The sequence below is a fragment of the Pan troglodytes genome, chromosome 5 (assembly GCF_028858775.2).
Source record: "Pan troglodytes isolate AG18354 chromosome 5, NHGRI_mPanTro3-v2.0_pri, whole genome shotgun sequence".
Taxonomy (NCBI): domain Eukaryota; kingdom Metazoa; phylum Chordata; class Mammalia; order Primates; family Hominidae; genus Pan; species Pan troglodytes.
Window position 1 is genome coordinate 36577837 of NC_072403.2, and position 19931 is coordinate 36597767.

The following is a 19931-nucleotide window of genomic DNA, read 5'->3' on the forward strand; positions in this document are numbered from 1 at the left end:
AGACGGGGTTTCTCCATGTTAGCCAGGATGGTCTCAATCTCCTGATCTTGTGATCTGCCCACCTCGGCCTCCCAAAGTGCTAGGATTACAGGGGTGAGCCACCACGCCTGGACTTTTTTTTTTTTAGATGGAGTCTTGTTCTGTTGCCCAGGCTGGAGTGCAGTGGCGCGATCTCAGCTCACTGCAACCTCCACTTCCCGGGTTCCAGCAATTCTTCTGCCTCAGCCTCCCAAGTAGCTGGGATTGCAGGCACATGCCACCACGCCCGGCTAATTTTTGTATTTTAAGTAGAGATGGGATTTCACCATGTTGGCCAGGCTGGTCTCTAACTCCTGACCTCAGGTGATCCACCTGTCTTGACTTCCCAAAGTGCTGGGATTATAGGCATGAGCTGCCGTGACTGGCCTTTTATTTTTTTGAGACAAGGTCTCACTCTGTTGCCCAGGCTGAAGTGCAGTGGCTCGTGTCCACCCACTGCAGCCTTGACCTCCTGGGCTCAAACGATTTTCCTCTTAGCCTCCCAAGTAGCTGGGACCATAGGTGTGTGCCACCATGCCCAGTGAATTTTTGTATTTTTGGTAGAGACGAGGTTTTGTCATGTTGCCCGGCTGGCCGTGAACTTCTGAGCTCAAGTGATCTGCCAGCCTTGGCCTCCAAAGTGCTGGGATTACATGTGTGAGCCACTGTGCCCATCCATATGTTTAACTTTTTGAGGAACCATCAAACTGTTTACCGCAGAGGCTGAACCATTTAACATTCCTACCAGCAATGTATAAGGATTCTAATTTCTCCACATCCTTGTAATCAACCAACTTTTAAAATTTAAATCTGGCTGGGCACGGTGGCTCAAGCCTGTAATCCCAGCACTTTTGGAGGCTGAGGTGGGTGGATCACTTGAGGTCACGAGTTAGAGACCAGCTTGGGCAACATGACAAAACCTCGTCTCTACAAAAAATACAAAATTCACCGGGCATGGTTGCACACACCTATGGTCCCAGCTACTTGGGAGGCTGAGAGGATAATCGTTTGAGCCCAGGAGGTCAAGGCTGCAGTAAGCCGACATCGAGCCACGCACTTCAGCCTGGGCAACAGAGTGACACCTTGACTCAAAAAGATAAAAGGCCAGTCATGGCGGCTCATGCCTCTTATCCCAGCACTTTGGGAAGTCAAGACAGGTGGATCACCTAGGTCAGGAGTTCGAGACCAGCCTGGCCAACATGGTGAAACCCCGTCTCTACTACAAATACAAAAATTAGCCGGGTGTGGTGGCATGTGCCTGTAATCCCAGCTACTCGGGAGGCTGAGGTGGGTGGATCACTTGAGGTCAGAAGTTAGAGACCAGCCTGGGCAACATGACAAAACCTCATCTCTACCAAAAATACAAAAATTTAGTAGAGCCCCGTCTCTACTAAACAATAATAATAAAAAAAAAATTAGCCAGGCATGGCGGTGTGTGCCTGCAGTCCTAGCTACTCAGGAGGCTGAGGTGGGAGTATTGCTTGAACTGGGAGGTGGAGGTTGCAGTGAGCCGAGATGGTGCCACTGCACTCCAGCCTAGGTGACAGAAATGAGACCCTGTCTCAAGAAAAAAAAAAAAACCTTAAGAAATGTCATACAAATTGTCCTAAATAGAAGATAATGATGAATTAAATACAAGTCTATGACTTTTTTTTTTTAAGTTTGTGTCTTGAGACCTAGACATTTTTAAAAACTACACTACACCATAAGGCACAGAGTGAATATTTATTTATCACAGAGGTCAAGCCGAAGCTCTAATTTTATAAATCCTGGAAAAGCTGGCCAGAAAAGTACAGAGACTTGCCCAAAGTCAAAGCTAAAGATGCTTCCAGAGGCCAGGAGAGAAGAAAATGTTTCAGTAGCACTCCATAACTGGACCCTCAAATCTACTCACTCCAAGCATCCCTTCAAGTTCCTGACCCCAAAGTAAGAATCTCAGTAAGAAAACAATAGAGATGGTTTCCAAATAGGAGGTAGGACACCATGAGTGGCATCGAGCAATAACTGCAACAGTCTGGCTAAAGATAGCTGCCACTTATGACATCTGAGCATGAAACTAGCTAATTTTAAAATGGCCATTTAATACATGCATGTAAGAAATCTTGTATCCCCTAAATCTATACAAATAAAAAACTATAAATACAAATAAAATAAAATGGCCATTAAAAAAACAAACAAACAAACAAAAAACAACCTGTGGCTTCCAAATCCCTTATCTTTTCATTTATTCATAAAGATTTCTGGTCCCACCCATGTTCCAGGACAAGTTGTATCAATATACCCCAATCCTTTCTAACGCCCTGAGTTCTTTCTTCCACATATCTTCTAATTCGTGGTCTGGGAGGGAAAAGGGTAGTGGAGTTCTCAGGTGGATGACATCTCCAAAGGGGAGAGGACAAAGGCCTCTGGCTTGGCTTCCTGCTTCAGCACTCCAGTCAGCAGGAACTCAGGCGAGAGGAGGGGCAGCCCAACCCGTAGTGGAATGGAGCAATGAGGGAAGTCCTGAGGGCATGTGATCACAACTCTCTGAGGCTGGGGAAGACAGAGCAAAGACAAAATCAGGTGAAAAAGAATCCTAGAAATGGGTTCAGGACCCACTAACCAGTCTTAGCATCACTAAAATAATACCTCCTAATATGAAGCCAAGTGAAGCACACCGCACACTGTCTATGAAATACTCTTGCTAGGCCGGGCGCAGTGGCTCATGCCTGTAATTACACAGCACTTTGGGAGGCTGAGGCGGGTGGATCACGAGGTCAGGAGATCAAGACCACGGTGAAACCCTGTCTCTACTAAAAATACAAAAAAAAAAAAAAAAAAATTAGCCGGGCGCGCTGACAGGTGCCTGTCGTCCCAGCTACTCGGGAGGCTGGGGCAGGAGAATGGCGTGAAAACCCAGGAGGTGGAGCTTGCAGTGAGCCGAGATCGCGCCACTGCACTCCAGCCTGGGCTACAGAGCAAGACTCCATCTCAAAAGAAAAAAAAAAAAGAAATACTCTTGCTAGAGGCCAGGCACAGTGGCTCACGCCTATAATCCCAGCACTTTGGGAGGCCGAGGTGGGTGGATCACGAGGTCAAGAGATCGAGACCATCCTGGCCAACATGGTGAAACCCCGTCTTTAGTAAAAATAAAAAAATTAGCTGGGCGTGGTGGTGTGCGCCTGTAGTCCCAGCTACTCGGGAGGTTGAGGCATGAGAACCGCTTGAACCCGGGAGACGGAGGTTGCAGTGAGCCAAGACTGCTCCACTGTACTCCAGCCTGGCGACAGAGTGAGACTGTCTCAAAAAAAAAAAAAAATAGAAAAAAAAAGAAATACTTTTGCTAGAAAGATGAACCTGAATTTATTCAAGCTTTTACAATTATCTGCAATTTCCAGGAAATATGGAGTACAGAGGAACAAGATAAATTATATGACAAGGAGGCAAACCCAAAATTCCAGACTGAGGAACATTCTAAAGGACAAGTGACCCAGCTTCTGCAGGAAATTGATGGCATAAAAAAAGCTGGGTGGGTTAAGGGACGCTCTAGAGTAAAGATAATTAAGAAGATAATAGGTGTGGCAGTATGTGGACCTTATTTGAATCCTGATTTGAACAACTGTATAGAGACATTTTTCAGACAATGGGAGAAATTTTATTAATGGAGTGTGAGCAAATGACCAATAAACTACTGTTAATTTTGCTTAGGATCAATAATGGCATTGTGATTATGAAATAAAATGTACGTATTTCTTAGAGATATATATTTAAGTATGTAGGAAGAAATAATATAATATTGGCAGTTTGCTTTAAAATATTTCAGCAAAGAAAGAGAAAGGAAAAAAAGAAAGAATAAAGAAAAATAAAAAGAAATGAAATACTTCAGCAAAGAAAATCAAAGGAAAAAGCCGGGCGCGGTGGCTCACGCCTGTAATCCCAGCACTTTGAGAGGCCGAGGCGGGCAGATCATGACCTCAGGAGATCAAGACCATCCTGGCTAACACAGTGAAACCCCGTCTCTACTAAAAATACAAAAGAATTAGCCGGGCGTGGTGGTGGGCACCTGTAGTCCCAGCTACTCGGGAGGCTGAGGCAGGAGAATGGCGTGAACCCAGGAGGTGGAGATTGTAGTGAGCCGAGATTGTGCCACTGCACTCCAGCCTGAGAGTGAGACTCCATCTCAAAAAAAAAAAAAAAAAAGAAAATCAAAGGAAAAAAGAGATAGATGGAGCAAATGTAGCATAATCTAAATTAAGCTGCTGCTGAATCTTGGTGATTGTTATATGGGGGTATCAGCAGATCTGTCCCCTCATTCCTATCCCTTTCTATACCATAGGTCTTTTCCCCCACCCTCTCACTACTTTATATTCCTTTCTGAACCTCCATTTTTTCCCCTCCAATCTTTGCCATTCCAGCCACCTCTTTAACTGCCACTGCCAACTCACCCAGACCCAGAACATCCTAAGCATACCTTATAGGACCGAGGCATGCTGGGTAGGTATGTGCCTCCACAGCAGCTAATGATCTCTCCCATCTGAGGTGGTGGTGGCTGGACTCCAGGGGTCACATAGATCTCATAGCCCTAAGAGAAAGAAATGATGGAGATGGTATTGTAGATTGGGAAGCACTGGAGGGAGGGCTGAAGCACAGGTTAAAAGATAGCCTCTCACCTCTAGCAGCCTTCGCTCCCGAGCCCTGCTCAGTGCGTCTTGAAGGCTAAAGCCAAAGTTCTTCTCTTGCTCAGGGTCGGTCACCACATATTCATCCGGGGGTAAGAAGAAACCAGCCTTGTGGGACTAAGGACGGCAGCAGTCAGCATCAAAGCTCAGCCCAGCCCCTCACTCAGCTCTGCTGCCTAGCATTTAGAGAGAGCTCACAAAATGTCTTTTAAATCAATGCAGGCTTCTGGCTCACCAATGCCCCTGTCTTCCTGTAACGCCTCTTCCCTTCCACCACTTTCTAGGGCACTATATGAGCAGTCTTGCCACTATATTGGTCTGTCATCATCCCTTGGCCTCTCACCTGATGCAGCCAGTCCAGGGACAGAATGGGGATTCCCCGCCCCAGGGCACACAGGAACTTGACTGTCCGGCGGATGCGATCAGTGACCAGGTGGGAAGCCTCTGCCGCTGAACCAGCCAGACTTCCCCCCAGTGCCAGCACAGCCCGCTCTCCCCGAGCATCCACCACTCCTGTGAAGAGCACCTGTGGAAGGGTTGACCTGAGGTGGTTACGGCAACCCATGCCATCAGCACCCATCTCTACAATCCTCTAGGTCTCCTTGCATCCTCCCCTCATCTCTGTCTCCCACAAAGTCCCATGCCTTTGTCTCTTACTTTGGGGGCTGTTGATTCTTGGTTAAGTTTGGTCCGTCGGAGGCTGCGGCTTGGTATTCTGTTGGGCTCCTCCTCTGCCTGGTCTCTCTTTCTCTTGCCTGGTTTTGGAGTCACGACATCCTGAGATTGAGAAAAATCTTGGTGGGAGTTTCAGAGCCCTGAAGTCATTTTTCCCAGCTTTGTGGTCCCAACCCTCTCCTCACCTCTTCCTTCCCTGGCTTCTCTGCAGTATCTTCTTCCTCTTCCTTGATAATCACTGTCTTCTGGGAGACTTCCCCTCTTTGGGGCTGTTTTTGATGTGGTGGTGAATCCATGGTAGCTAAAGACCTCTTGCGGCTTTGAGAGGCCTTAGGCTGGAGCTCCGGGGTGAACCTAGATCTACCTGCTGGTTCCACCTTTTGGATCTGGGAGGCATGAATTGGTGTCTCAAGAAGCTGGGGAGAGGCAGGCTCAGGAATGGCTGTAAGGGATTCAGCTGCTCTCACTGCTCCCCATCTTTGGTTCCTTGAGGCCTGGGATTTAGGTTCCAAGGGTGCAGAGCAAGGCTTATGGTCAATGGGAGCTGCGAGGGAGCCAGGGTTCCCAGCGGCTCTCTGCCTCTTGATGCAACTGGGTTGAGTAATAGGCTCAGGGGAAATAGGCTGGTCTGTGGTGACAGGAGATTGGAATTCAGGGGTGGTAGGAACCGGCATAGCTCTTACTGTGGAAGACCTCAGTGTTTTGCTCTGACCACCCTGAGCTATGGCCTCAGGGGTGACGGACTGGTCTGTGGGGGTAAAAGGCTCAAGATCAGAGGCTGCTGGTTCAACTGGTTTGGGAGTCTTGACAGAGGACCTATTTGTCTTTCTCCTAGTGGCCCTAGATGTGAGCTTGGGGGTGACAGGCTGGTCTGTGGAGGTGGTAGGATGGGGCTCAGGGGCTGTGGGGACAACTGGCTCAGGGGTCTTGACAGAGGACCTATTTGTCCTGCACCTAGTGGCCCGAGATGTGGGCTCAGGGGTGACAAGCTGGTTTCTGGAGGTGGAAGGCTGAAGCTCAGGGGCTATAGGGACAATTGATTCAGGGGTCTTGACAGAGGACCTATTTGTCCTGCCCCTAGTGGCCTGAGATGTGGGCTCAGGGGTGACAGGTTGGTCTGTGGAGGTGGAAGGCTGGAGCTCAGGGGCTGTGGGCACAACTGTTTCAGGGGTCTTGACAGAGGACCGATTTTTTCTTCCCCTAGTGGTCCGAGATGTGGGCTCAGAGGTGACAGGCTGGTCTGTGGAGGCGGAAGCCTGTAGCTCAGGGGCTGTGGGGACAACTGTTTCAGGGGTCTTGACAGAGGATCTATCTGTTCTTCCCCTAGTAACCTGAGACGTAGGCTCAGGGGTAACAGGCTGGTCTGTGGAGGTGGAAGGCTGGAGCTCAGGGGCTGTGGGGACATCTGTTTCAGGGGTCTTCACAGAGGACCTATTTGTCCTGCCCCTGGTGGCCTGAGATGTGGGCTCAGGAGTGACAGGTTGGTCTGTGGAAGTGGAAGGCTCGAGCTTAGGGGCTGTGGGGACAAGTGTTTCAGGGGTCTTGCCAGAGGATCTATTTTTTCTTCCCCTAGTAGCCCGAGATGTGGGCTCAGGGGTGACAGGCTGCTCTGTGGAGGTGGAAGGTGGGAGCTCAGGGGCTATAGGGACAGTTGATTCAGGGTTCTTCACAGAGGACATATTTGTCCTGCTCCTAGTGGTCCGAGATGTGGGCTTAGGGGTGACAGCTTGGTCTGTAGAGGTGGAAAGCTGGAGCTCAGGGGCTGTGGGGACAACTGTTTCAGGGGTCTTCACAGAGGACCTATTTGTCCTGCCCCTGGTGGCCTGAGATGTGGGCTCAGGAGTGACAGGTTGGTCTGTGGAAGTGGAAGGCTCGAGCTTAGGGGCTGTGGGGACAAGTGTTTCAGGGGTCTTGCCAGAGGATCTATTTTTTCTTCCCCTAGTAGCCCGAGATGTGGGCTCAGGGGTGACAGGCTGCTCTGTGGAGGTGGAAGGTGGGAGCTCAGGGGCTATAGGGACAGTTGATTCAGGGTTCTTGACAGAGGACATATTTGTCCTGCTCCTAGTGGTCCGAGATGTGGGCTTGGGGGTGACAGGTTGGTCTGTGGAGGTGGAAGGCTGGAGCTCAGGGGCTGTAGGGACAACTGGTTCAGGGGTCTTGACAGAGGATCTATTTTTTCTTCCCCTAGTAGCCTGATATGTGGGCTCAGAAGTGACAGGCTGGTCTGTGGAGGTGGAAGGCTGGAGCTCAGGGGCTGTGGGGACAACTGGTTCAGGGGTCTTGACAGAGGATCTATTTTTTCTTCCCCTAGTAGCATGAGATGTGGGTTCAGAGGTGACAGGTCGGTCGGTGGAGGTGGAAGGCTGGAGCTCAAGGGCTGTGGGCACAACTGTTTCAGGGGTCTTGACAGAGGATCTACTTTTTCTTCCCCTAGTAACCTGAGATGTGGGCTCAGAGGTGACAGGCTGGTCTGTGGAGGTGCAAGGCTGGAGCTCAGGGGCTGTGGGGACAACTGGTTCAGGGGTCTTGACAGAGGACCTATTTGTCCTGCTCCTAGTGGCCTGAGATGTGGGCTTGGGAGTGACTGGCTGGGCTGTGGAGGTGGAAGGGTGGGGCTCAGGGGCAGCAGAGGTAGCTGGAAAGGTTGTCATTCTGGAGGACTTCCGAGTTCTAATTTTAGGCTTTGGGTGGAAAGGCTCCAGCTCTGAGGACAAGGGAGCCTCTGGAGCTTCCTGACTCCCATCTTGCCTGGTCTTACGAACGGTTGGCTTGATAGAAGGTAAAAGGGGAGAAAGAAGGGGTGGAGGTGCAAGATGTTTCTGGCTCTGAGAGTTAAGGGGCTTTTGGGGTGGGGCTGGGGCTTCAGGCACTGTAGGAGGCAGACAAGCATCTGGAGATTCCTGATCGCCCTAGGGAGAAACAGAAGGAAGTGAGGGGGAGAAGGTGGAGGAAAGAGATAGAACTTGGATACTGTTCTTGATACTTGTTTATGGTTAGATAGGCTTACTAGATTTCCACCGGGCGTGGTGGCTCACGGCTATAATCCCAGCACTTTGGGAGGCCGAGGCGGGCGGATCACGAGGTCAGGAGTTCAAGACCAGCCTGGCCAACATAGTGAAACCCCGTCTCTACTAAAAATACAAAAAAAAAGGCCGGGCACGGTGGCTGATGCCTGTAATCCCAGCACTTTGGGAGGCCGAGGCGGGTGGATCACAAGGTCAGGAAACCGAGACCATCCTGGCTAACACGGTGAAACCCCGTCTCTACTAAAAAATACAAAAAATTAGCCGGGCGTGGTGGCGGGCGCCTGTAGTCCCAGCTACTTGGAAGGCTGAGGCAGGAGAACGGCGTGAACTCGGGAGGCGGAGCTTGCAGTGAGCCGAGATGGCGCCACTGCACTCCAGCCTGGGGGACAGAGCAAGACTCTGTCTCAAAAAAAAAAAAAAAAAAATTAGGTGTGTTGGCAGGCGCCTGTAGTCCCAGCTACCTGGGAGGCTGAGGGAGGAGAATCGCTTGAACCCGGGAGGCAGAGGTTGCAGTGAGCCAAGATCGCGCCACTGCACTCCAGCCTGGGTGACAGAGTGAGACTGTCTCAAAAAAAACCAAAAAAATACACAAAAATTAGCCCGGTGACATGCGCCTGTAGTCCCAGCTACTTGGGAGGCTGCGGCAGGAAAATTGTTTGAACCCAAGAGACGGAGGTTACAGTAAGCCGAGATCACGCCACTGCACACTCCAGCCTGGGTGACAAAGACAGACTCTGTCTCAAAAAAGAACAAAAACAAAAAATATGCTCACTGGATTTTCCTTTCTGTCTATGATCTCTCCTCCATTAGACTGGGATCTACCTGGGAAGCTACCTTTTTCCCACAGACCTGTCTCCATAATGCTACTATAGTGTTCTCCACACGTGGATGATGGTAACGAAAAGGATGGCTGGGGCAAAGAAAGAAGAAACACGAAGGGTCTTTCTTTTGAGTCAGGTAGGAGATACAACTTAGGAAACAGATATGGAAAACAACGGGTGCCGAGGATAAAGGAATAGAAGCCAATCAAGGCGTGACAAAAATGGAAGAAAACTGAATAATGAGAAAGGAATAGATTAAAGTGAGGCTAGGTGAAAGAGCATTGGAGAAGATACAGAGATGACTTGTGGAATAGGAGGTAGAAAAAGTAGCTCTCACCCTGGAAACCTTCTCAGCAGCTCTGATCCTGGAAGCCTTCTCAGCAGGTGGCATCTTGCAATTCAGGAGGCCTAGACAGAAAGTAAACACAAAGGTGGCTGAGTTCCAAGCAGCTGGTTGCCCAGGGGTTATCACGAGGCCTGTGTATCACCTTGGGTTCCCCTCTGCCTTCACTTACCTTTCTGATGCCTCCTGGGGCTCACTGGGGATCCCCTTCCACCTGACTGGCTCCCAGAAGTTACGGGGGCTGAGGTAGGTCCCGGAAGGTCCCCCGCCTCCACCCCAGGCTCTGGTATTGGGCTGGAGGCCTGCCCTTTCTGGTCCTGGCTCCCTCCCTCTGGCTCCCCTCTCTGTGTATCTCTCTCCAGGATCACTTTGGGCACCTTCTCTTCTAACTCGGCTGGATCGCACTCTCTGTTTGCTACTGGTCTCTCTACTTCTCTCTCAAATGCTTTGCTTGGAAGGGTCTGCTTCTGTACTTGTTTCTCTTGTATTTCCTCAGATGTCTCAATTTCTACCTTCAAACTCTCCCTATCTCTTTCAGGACTTGCACTTTCCCCATTTTTGTCAGATTCTTGTCTCTGGGTGTCTCTAGCTAACAACTGTTTTTGTTCTCTGTCCTGTTTCCCCTTGGTTAATTCTTCCTCTCCTGTCACATCTGTCTGTCTTTCTGGTAGCAGTTTCTCAGTTTCTCTCTCCAATGGCCCTCTCTCAGGGCCCACCCTCTCTGCTGTTTCTTTTGGTATACCCATGACTTTATCCACAGTCTGCCTCCCTCTGCCTTGAATCCCCATTGGCTCTGTGTGAACTGGGCTCTCTGGATGTTGGTCTCCTGGTATTGCCCTAGGTGGAGACAGGCAAGGTCCATAGGCCTCAAGGTGGGTGTCAAAAGGCTGGGTCTCAGAGTCCTCAGACTCTCTCTGACAGAATGGCTGTGTAGCCAGGACCTCCCATGGTTCATCTAGGGTACCTGGAAGGGGAGGAAGGAAGAGAGAGAGAGGGAGAGGGGGAGAGGGAGAGAGAAGAGGGAGAGGAAGAGGGAAAGGGAAGTACAGGTTGACATAATAAATATGATGAGAAAGGATTTAGATAAACTCATGAATAATAAATCTGAACAGGTTATTAAAGGAAAGCTGGGAATAAGGGTGGTAGTTACAACATTTAATGTTTGTCTCAAAAAGGTCATAGCCTTGAGCGGGCATGGTGGCTCAGACATGTAATCCCAGGACTTTGGGAGGCCAAGACATGAGGATTGCTTGAGGCCAGGAGTTTGAGACTAGCCTGGACAACATGGCAAAACCCCATCTCTACAAAAAATACAAAAAAATTAGGTGTGGGGGTGGGGACCTGTAGTCCCGTAGTCTCAGCTACCCGGGAGGCTGAGGTAGGAGAACTACCTGAACCCCAAAGGTCAAGACTGTAGTGAGCTGTGATCATACCACTGCACTTCAGCCTGAGTGACAGAGACTCTGTCTCAAAAAAAAAAAAAAAAAAAAAAAAACCCAAGAGAAAAAGAAAAACATCATAGCCTAATATGAGTTCCCTGAATAGTCTACCACTGCATTCCAGCCTGAGTGACAGAGACCCTGTCTCAAAAAAAGAAAGAAAGAAAGAAAGAAAAACATCATAGCCTAATAAGAGAGTTCCCTGAATAGTCTCTCTCTCTCAAGACAGTTTCACTCTGTCACCCAGGCTGGAGTGCAGTGGCATGATGTTGGCTCACTGCAACTCCCAACTGCTGGGCTCAGGAGATCCTCCCACCTCAGCCTCCCAAGTAGCTGGGACTACGGCATGTGCCAAAGTGCCCGGCTAATTTTTTGTATTTGTTGTAGAGATGGGGTTTGGTCTTGAACTCTTAGACTCAAGTGATCCGCCCACATTGGCCTCCCAAAGTGCTGGGATTACAGGTGTGAGCCACCATGCTTGGCTGGAATTTCCTTCTTTTTAAAGGCTGAATAGTATTCCACTGTGTATATATACCACATTTTCTTTTTTCTTCATTGACACATAATAATTGTACATATTTATGGGGTACCTGTGCTATTTTGACTCATGCATACAATGTACAATGATAAAACCAAGATAATTGGGATATCCACTATCTCAAACATTTATCATTTCTTTGTCTTGGAAACATATCAAATCTCTTCTAGCTATTTTGAAATACACAATAAATTATTAACTATAGTAACACTACTGTGGAACTGAACACTAGAACTTATTCATTCAATCTGACTGGATTTTTGTATTCATTAACCAACCTCTTTATGCATTCTGTCCCTCTACCCTTCCTAGCCTTTGGTAACCACCATTCTACTCTCTACTTCCATGAGATCCATGTTTTTAGCTCCCACATGAGTGAGCATACAATATTTGCCTTTCTGTGCTGACTTATTTCACTTAACATAATGTCCTCAGGGTTCATCCGTGTTGCTGCAGATGACAGGATTTCATTCTCTTCTGTGGCTGAATACTGTTCCACTGTGTATATATACACATTTTCTTTTTTTTTTAGATTGAGTCTTGCTCTGTCGCCCAGTTTGGAGTGCAGTGGCATGACCTCAGCTCACTGCAACCTCTGCGTCTTAGGCAGCAATCCTCCCATCTTAGCCTCCCGAGTAGCTAAGACTACAGGTGCATGCCACCATGCCCAGCTAAATTTTGTATTTTGAGCCACTGCACCCAGCCTATATACACATTTTCTTTTTTTTTTATTATTAGAGATGAAGTCTCACTCTATTGCCCATGTTGGAGTGCAGTGGTGTGACCTTGGCTCACTGCAACCTCTGCCTCCGGGGTTCAAATGAGTCTCCTGCTTCAGTCTCCCGAGTAGCTGGGACTACAGGCACCTGCCACCATGCCCAGCTAATTTTTGTATTTTTAGTAGAGACAGGGTTTCACCATGTTGGCCAGGCTGGTCTCAAACTCCTGACCTCATGTGATCCACCCACTTCGGCTTCCCAAAGTGCTGGGATTACAGGCATGAGGCACTGTGCCCGGCCTACATTTTCTTTTCTTTCGTTTTTTTGAGACAGAGTTTCACTCTTGTTGCCCAGGCCGGAGTGCGATGGCACGATCTCAGCTCACTGCAACCTCCGCCTCCTGGGTTCAAGGGATTCTCCTGACTCAGTCTCCTGAGTAGCTGGGATTACAGGCATGCACCACCACACCCGGCTAATTTTGTATTTTTAGTAGAGACGGGGTTTCTCCATGTTGGTCAGGCTGGTCTCAAACTCCCGATCTCAGGTGATCTGCCTGCCTTGGCCTCCCAAAGTGTTGGGATTAGAGGTGTGAGCCACTGTGCCTGACCCCGGCCTACATTTTCTTTATCCATTCATCTGTTGATGGACATTTAGTTTGATTTCATATCTTGCCTATTGTGAACAGTGCTGCAATAGTGTGTTTTTTTTCAAGAGACATTGGGGGTGGGGGTTGAGGGATGGGCTATTGCCCAGGCTGGGCTCAACTGATCTTCCCATCCTGGCCTCCCATGTAACTGGGACTACAGGTGCTCACTACTATGCTGGGCTAATTTTTTCATTTTTGTGGAGACCAGGTCTCTCTCTGTTGCCCAGGCCAGTCCCTAAATATTTTCAACCTGCAGCTGGTTGAATTCACGGACGCAAACTCGCATACACAGAGGGCTCACTGTAATCAGAGTATGAAAGAAACATGTAGGAAGGCAAATCAAGAAAGAACGCAGGCCGGGCGCAGTGGCTTACGCCTGCAATTCCAGCATTTTGGGAGGCCGAGGCAGGCAGATCACTTGAGGTCGGGAGTTCGTGACCAGCCTGGCCAACATGGTGAAACCCTGTCTCTACTAAACATACAAAAAATTAGCCAGGCATGGTCATGGACAGCTGTAATCCCAGCTACCTGGGAAGCTGAAGGAAGAGAAACCGCCTGGGAGGCGGAGGTTACAGTGAGCCGAGACTGCACCACTGTAATCCAGCCTGAGTGACAGAGGAAAAAAAAGAGAATGCAGAATTGGGGACACAGAGGAGGGAAGAGTTTCTTGTACCTGTTGTCTGGAAGCTGCAATGGGAAGGGCCAAGCTCTTGGGGTGGAGTCAACATGAAGGCCTGGGTAGGTTCATCCTCCATGCTCTGGACTGCTGTACAGGAAAAGATGGCCTAAGTTCATCTCCTCCATACTACTGTAGGGTCCCATTCCTGGTCTCCTACCCTACCCATACTAGCCTTTACCCTTCAAGGACCACCAGTCTAATCTCCCAGCTCCCACTGGTACAGGATTCAAGTAACACAGAAGCCCTCACCTTCCAGGCCCTGATTCTCCAGAAAGCACTGGGTAGCTTGTAGGTCCAGATCTTCAGAATCTGGTCGGGGAGGAATATAAGACAGATAGTTTAAAATAAAAATCGTACCTGACACTAAACTCCTTAAATAATCTCTACCTTTCTCTCCCCAACCCCAGCTGTTAGAACCCTGGTTGATTTCAGAGGTCAAGGAAGGAAGGCCAGCACTTACCACCATAGTTGTCTTCAGAGTCCTTGGTCCCACCCACATGTTGTTCTCTCTCCCTTCCTGTGGGGACCTGGGCTCCCTCTCTCTGTGGCTGGGTGGATTCCCCTAGAGTGTCTGTGTCCACCACCAGATCTGTGAGGTTCTCTCTTGAGATAGGGAGGTCCTGCTCCACTTGTGCCACAGGTGGCCCACCCTGGGCCCCCACCTCATGAGCTCTCTCCTGCTTAAGAACAGCTGCAGCCCACTCTGCCCCAGCATCCCCTTCTGCTGGAAGCTGGCTCTTTCTTACATCTGCAACTGCGGAGGCTGCTAAGGAGGTGTCCTCCTCTGCATCTGTTTCACAGTCCCCATGCAGAGGCCAGGCTTCCTCTAGAGATACCACAAGCAGCTTTGCTGGTCCCCCAACTGCTTTCACATCTGTTTGATTTGTCCCCTCCACAGACACCTGATGCTTCTTTATATGTATAATGGCTGACCCTGGCGGGACTTCCTTCTCCACTTGTGTGTTGATGTCCACTGTGGTGGAGGCTTGGCTTCTCTCCAGGTGGATCCCAGGTGAGCTCTTATCTGCTTCCACACTGTCATCACTGTCCCCAAAAGGAGGTTGGTCCTTTTCTGAATGTGCTCTAACAAGGGCTCTAATCTTTGTGTGATCCTTGAGGACAGCTTCTCTATTTTCCACTGGGAGCTCTTCCTCCTCCACGTCTGTGTCACTGTCTCTCTCAGTGGTGGTTTGGCTTCGCTGCAGAAGGACCACACATTGGGGCATGTCCTCTTCTGCATCTCTGTTCCATATAGCAGGTTGGCTCTCTTTCAGATGTGCCAAAGTCAGCGCTGCTGAGACTTCTTCCTCGTCATCTGTATCGCTGTTGATAACCATGGAAGCTTGGCTTTTCTCCAGAGGGACAGCCTGTGGGGCCTTGCCTTCTTCCACATCTGTATCACTACCAGCCTGGCTCTCCTGCAGATGGGCCAGGCCTGGTGCTCCAGGACCCCTTGTACCTACTCCATGGAAGATCTTCCTCTTCTTCATAGGAATGACAACTGGGGTTGCTGGGATCCTCTCTTCTTCCGCATCAGTGTCGCTGTTGATGAAGCCAAAAGGCTGAGCCCTTTCCAAATGGACCTCAGCTGGCCTTCCAGGAGGCCTGCTGTCATCATCCACATCTGTGTCGCTGTCCTCTCCAGGAGGTTGGCTCCTCTCCAGAATCACCCCAGCTGGAACCACCCCATTCTCTGCACCCCTCTTGACTTTTGTATCATCGTCCCTCTCCTTCACTAAAGGCTGATCCTTTTCAAGCTGGATTTCAGTTACAACTTCAGCTTCAGACTGCTTTGCCTCTACAGTGGCACCTCTTCTGGCAGCTGAGGAGGCCTCCTCTGTGGCTGGTTGCTGACCTTCTTCCACATCTGTGTCACTGTTCAAATTGAAGGCAAAAGGCGGCCCAAGGCCGCCCAGGACAGGGGAATGCCCCTCTTCATCACTGTGAAGGGAAGAAAAGAGAGTCTATAGAATTTATTTCCCTGGAAGGGATACCGCAACTCAACTGTGAGCTCCTTGAGGGGAGACACAAGGTAGCATATTTCTTCTTCTGTTTCCAATTTGTTTTCCACTTGGCACATCAGATGTGCTCCATAAAAATTCAGCTGAGTGAATGAATATGTATGGTTCCCCAGCCCCAACTCTCATGATAATCATCTCTTTTAGAGATTGATCCTCCAGCCCCTGGTTCTTCCTCATTTTGAAGACTCAGGTGTCTGACTCTTTGGCACTCACCTCTCTGGAACTATCACAGAGGAAGATGTGGTCCTTGATTTTTTTACCATACGCCTTTCAGAAAGAAAATCTGTCAAGAACAGAAAGGAATGAGTTGACAATTGTACACTCACTATTCCTGTCTCCTCATTCTCCCTGCCAATATACAAACTTACCTACTTCCTCCTCCGAGTCCTCAGCCAACAGAAGCCTCTGGGGTTGAGTTCCTCCCTGTACCCTGGGTGTCTCTTCTACTGTCAGAGGGCCCCGGGAGACAAAGGGCAGAGAAACATCCAGGCGATGGTACTGGCAGAGCAAGTCAGCAAAGAGAATCAATTCCTGGTCCCTCAGACGGTGACTCACCCCAGGGCTCAAAACCTTAGGAGGTCTCAGGATTTGAGTACCATTAAGGCTCCCACAGTCTCGGAGGATAGGTGCCTTGTCCCAGGCTAAGATTTCAATCTCTGCATGTTGTTTGGAGATAGATGGAAAGGGCAGGGCCACAGAGCAGTCAGGCATTCGGCCTACCACATTCTTCCCGAGGTGTAGTGGGAAATCTAAGAATTAGAGAGGTAGGTAAGCTCCAAGATCAGAGTCCTGGCCTGTCATTAGGAAAAAGTGCCTATTAGGTACTCTACTACTCACTCAAGGCCTCCATATGCATTAGAAAAATAAAAGGCCCTAGGACATCTAGGCACTGAAAGAGTATATGCGATACCCCATCCATCCACAATGGATGTTTTTTTACTGTTATAAAATACACATAACACAAAATGTATCACCTTAATAATTTTAAGTGTATAGTTCAGTGGCATTAAGTGCATTCACACTGTTGTGCAATCATCACTACCATCCATCTCCAGAGCACACAATTGGATTTTATTTGATTTTTTTTTTTTTTTTTTTGAGACAGGGTCTCATTCTGTCACCCAGGCTAGAATGCAGTGTCATGATCATAGATCAGTGCAATCTTGAACTCTTGGGTTCAAGTGATCATCCTGGCTCAGCCTCCCAAGTAGGTGGGACTGCAGATGTGAAATGAACCACCACACCTGGCTAATTTTTAAATTTTTCGTAGAGACAGGGTTTTGCTATGCTACCCAGGCTGGTCTCTAACTCCTAGTCTCAAGTGATCCTTCTGCCTTGGCCTCTCAAAGCACGGGAATTACAGGTGTGAGTCACTGCACCCAGCTTCATTTCAATCTCTTAATTTTCTTTTATCAAAGTAAAATCACTTCCAGTGAGTCCAGGGTAGTAGTCTGCAACTATCAACTCAATCGGCCCCATCTCTTCCATTCATGAAAAAAAAAAATTCACATCTCATTGAAACATACATAAGCTTCTTGCAAACCTCCAAATACCTTACCACAAAAATAAAAGATCTATATCAATACTTGAACATCCAATACCCTCTGACCTTTTTCTGGTCCATGGGCACCACTAAAGATATGTAGCCGCCCTACTGGCTCCACGTTACACCTCAAGGATTCACTGGATTGCTCTGTCTCCTCCTCTTCTTCAACATCCCAGTCAATAGCCTGGGTGTCCTCCATGATCTGGGAAGGATACACATTATCAATTATCCTCATTATTGGTTCACACAAACAGCATCAGAGTTATCAGACTGAAAACTAGGGGGTAAACTGGATCATTATGAACGTTGATGCTTCTCTTTCCACCAATCTTTCTGTTGTTAACCTTCTGAAGCACTTAAAACATTTTTTTTCTTTTTTGTGATGGAGTCTCGTTCTGCTCCCCAGGCTGGCGTGCAGTGGTAAGATCTTGGGCCCACGGCAACCTCTGCCTCCCGGGTTTCAAGCAATTCTCTCACCTCAGCCTCCCAAGTAGCTGAGATTACAGGCACCTGCCACCATGCCTGGCTAATTTTTGTATTTTTAGAAGAGATGGGGTTTTGCCATATTGGCCAGGGTGGACTCGAACTCTTGACCTTGGGTGATCTGCCCACCTTGGCCTCCCAAAGTGCTGGGATTACAGGCGTGAGCCACTGCGCCCCGTTGTTTTTCTTTCTTTTTTAGCCCATGCTTTTTATACTTTTACCAGACCACCTCAGTATGATCAGATGCAACTGCAAAAAATGATAATAAAAGATGACATATATAGAAGCTTCCTATGTGTCAAGCACTGTTCTAATTACTTTATATCGACTCTGACTCATTTAATCTTCACAAGAACCTTGTAAAGTAGTATTACTATCTTCCATTTCTTCAGATAAAGAAACTGCAACATAGCTGGGTTAAGATTTTCAGATCTCCTTGAAACATACATAAGCATATATAAGGTTAAGACTTGCCCCAAATCACTCAGATGTCTCTCCTCTAAAATCTTGATGGTTTTTCGTGCACACAGAATAAAATCTAAACTCCTTAGCGAGACCCTCCATGATCTGAACTTCACATCTTGTAACGCCTACCCCTCGCCCGCAAAAGCCTATGGTTCAGCCAGACATTTTCCCCAGTCTTCGAACACACTGTTCTTGTCTTCCCACATCTTCATGCCTTAGCCCAATTCCTTGGCTTTTTCCCACCTAGTTTTCTGGTCCAACTTCTACCATCCTTTAAGATTCAGTTCAAATGTCACTTTCTTTCTTTCTTTCTTTTTTTTTTTTTTGAGATGGAATCTCGCTCTGTCGTCCAGGCTGGAGTGCAGTGGTGCTATCTTGGCTCACTGCAACCTCTGCCTCCAGGCTTCAAGCGATTCTCCTGCCTCAGCCAGCCGAGCAGCTGGGATTACAGGCGCCCGGCATCACGCCTGGCTAATTTTTGTATTTTTAGTAGAGACGGGGTTTCACCACGGTCTCGAGCTCCTGACTTCAGGTGATCCGCCCACCTTGGCCACCCAAAGTGTTGGGATTACAGCAGTGAGCAACCGCGCCCGGCCTCAAATGTCACTTTCTCAGCAAACCCTTTCCTGGCGTGTTCCCTGCCTTCTCGTGTTCCTGGTGTATCCTGCCTGTTCCACAGTGGTCAATGGATTTGTGCTTACTCTAAGATTTCTCGCTATATTGTAACCATTACTTTCCATTTCTGCCTTCACACCCACCCACCTCCAGGACTGGATTAGGGGAACTGTGTCTTTCCCCTAGGGTCCATCATATTCATTCAATGGTTATGGTATATCTAGTGCTGTTTGAAGTATTCGGTATACATCTGTGAACCAAACACGAAATCGACCCTGCCCTCGGGAAGGCTCATCACCGAGCCTACTGATGAAGGAACAAATGAGATGGAAAGAAAATAGCATAAATGGAATTCACCTGAAAATATGCCACTCTAGAGGGAAACTGTTGACAGGTAGGGAAAGTAGGATGCCCCATGGATAAAGTGTCAACTCCGTCTTTATGACAGGCCAACTCAGCGGGTGCCCACCACGCTTGGCTCCAATTCAAAGAGCCACCATCTTTGGTCCCCACCTCAGTGGGTTCCCTTGTGGCCCAACGTCTCCCTGTGTCTTCATACCTAAACTCGGAGCGGGGCGCCAGGTAAGGATGAGTATTACAGTCCGAGAAGCGAACTTCCAAGTCACCTCCGCCCAGTCGCACCCAAGGTACGCCCCTCCCGCCTTCTGGGGGAACCAAGATGGCTCCCGGGGAGCCGTGGGCCAGGCCCCTAGAACTCACCTACTTTAAGTCCCCGCGCGCGCCACCAGTAACGGTCGCGACCCGGGTGGAGCGACTGCGTGTGCCGAAAAAGAGCTTATTTGCTGATTGGCTTTTGCCGCTGTCTTTCACAACCGCAGCCAGTCGAGCGGAGGCACACCCAAAGCCCCGCCCCCTTACAGTTCAAATAGGTGGTGTCTCCCAGGCTGCTGAGATCAGTTAATGAGACGGTAATTGAAGGCCGCCGTGCGCCAACAGAATAATGCACGTCGATTGGGCAGCTCCTAGGGACAACCCACTACCGCTTGCCCGCCCACCACCCACTTCCCGCGCAGTTCCAAACCGCGACCAGAGAGTCTGGCGCCAGCTGCCGGCAACGGATAGAGGGGCTGTGTCATAGACGTCCGACGTGTCTGGTACGGCCAGAGCGCCTTTCCTCGGTCCTCCTAGACATGGTGTCCGCTGACTCATGAGAAATGAAAGTGGGTTGCGCGTTGCAGTCGTGGCTGGAGGCTGCAGTTTGGAGAACAGCCCGTAGGC

The 19931-nt window shown here is 49.0% G+C and overlaps 1 protein-coding gene across 32 annotated transcripts; it reads right to left on the reverse strand.

Moving 5' to 3' along the window:
* Positions 1–1724: 1724 nt before the first annotated feature.
* On the reverse strand, positions 1725–19750 carry MDC1 (mediator of DNA damage checkpoint 1). 32 transcript variants are annotated; one of them, XM_063811990.1, is made up of 16 exons: positions 19413–19639; positions 17193–17331; positions 16180–16332; positions 15952–16081; positions 15797–15866; positions 14023–15503; positions 13812–13871; positions 13557–13646; positions 9714–10505; positions 9536–9606; positions 5537–8260; positions 5334–5453; positions 5020–5202; positions 4668–4793; positions 4469–4579; positions 1725–2550 (listed from the first exon to the last, which is right to left on the reverse strand). In XM_063811990.1, the coding sequence occupies exons 3-16, from the start codon at positions 16180–16182 to the stop codon at positions 2383–2385; spliced, it is 6129 nt and encodes a 2042-aa protein (XP_063668060.1). In that variant the 5' UTR covers positions 16183–16332; positions 17193–17331; positions 19413–19639; the 3' UTR covers positions 1725–2382.
* Positions 19751–19931: the final 181 nt, after the last annotated feature.

Bases quoted from the DNA above. Each gene is read 5' to 3' on its own strand.
- MDC1 (XM_063811982.1), bottom strand. From the start codon at position 19,109: ATGGGGCATCCTACTTTCCCTACCTGTCAACAGTTTCCCTCTAGAGTG. The intron at 16,333-17,192 runs GTCAGAGGGTAT...TCTAATTCTTAG, and splicing joins TGCCCATGGACCAGAAAAAG to ATTTCCCACTACACCTCGGG. The intron at 13,872-14,022 runs GTAAGTGCTGGC...CTCCCCGACCAG, and splicing joins CTCTGAAGACAACTATGGTG to ATTCTGAAGATCTGGACCTA.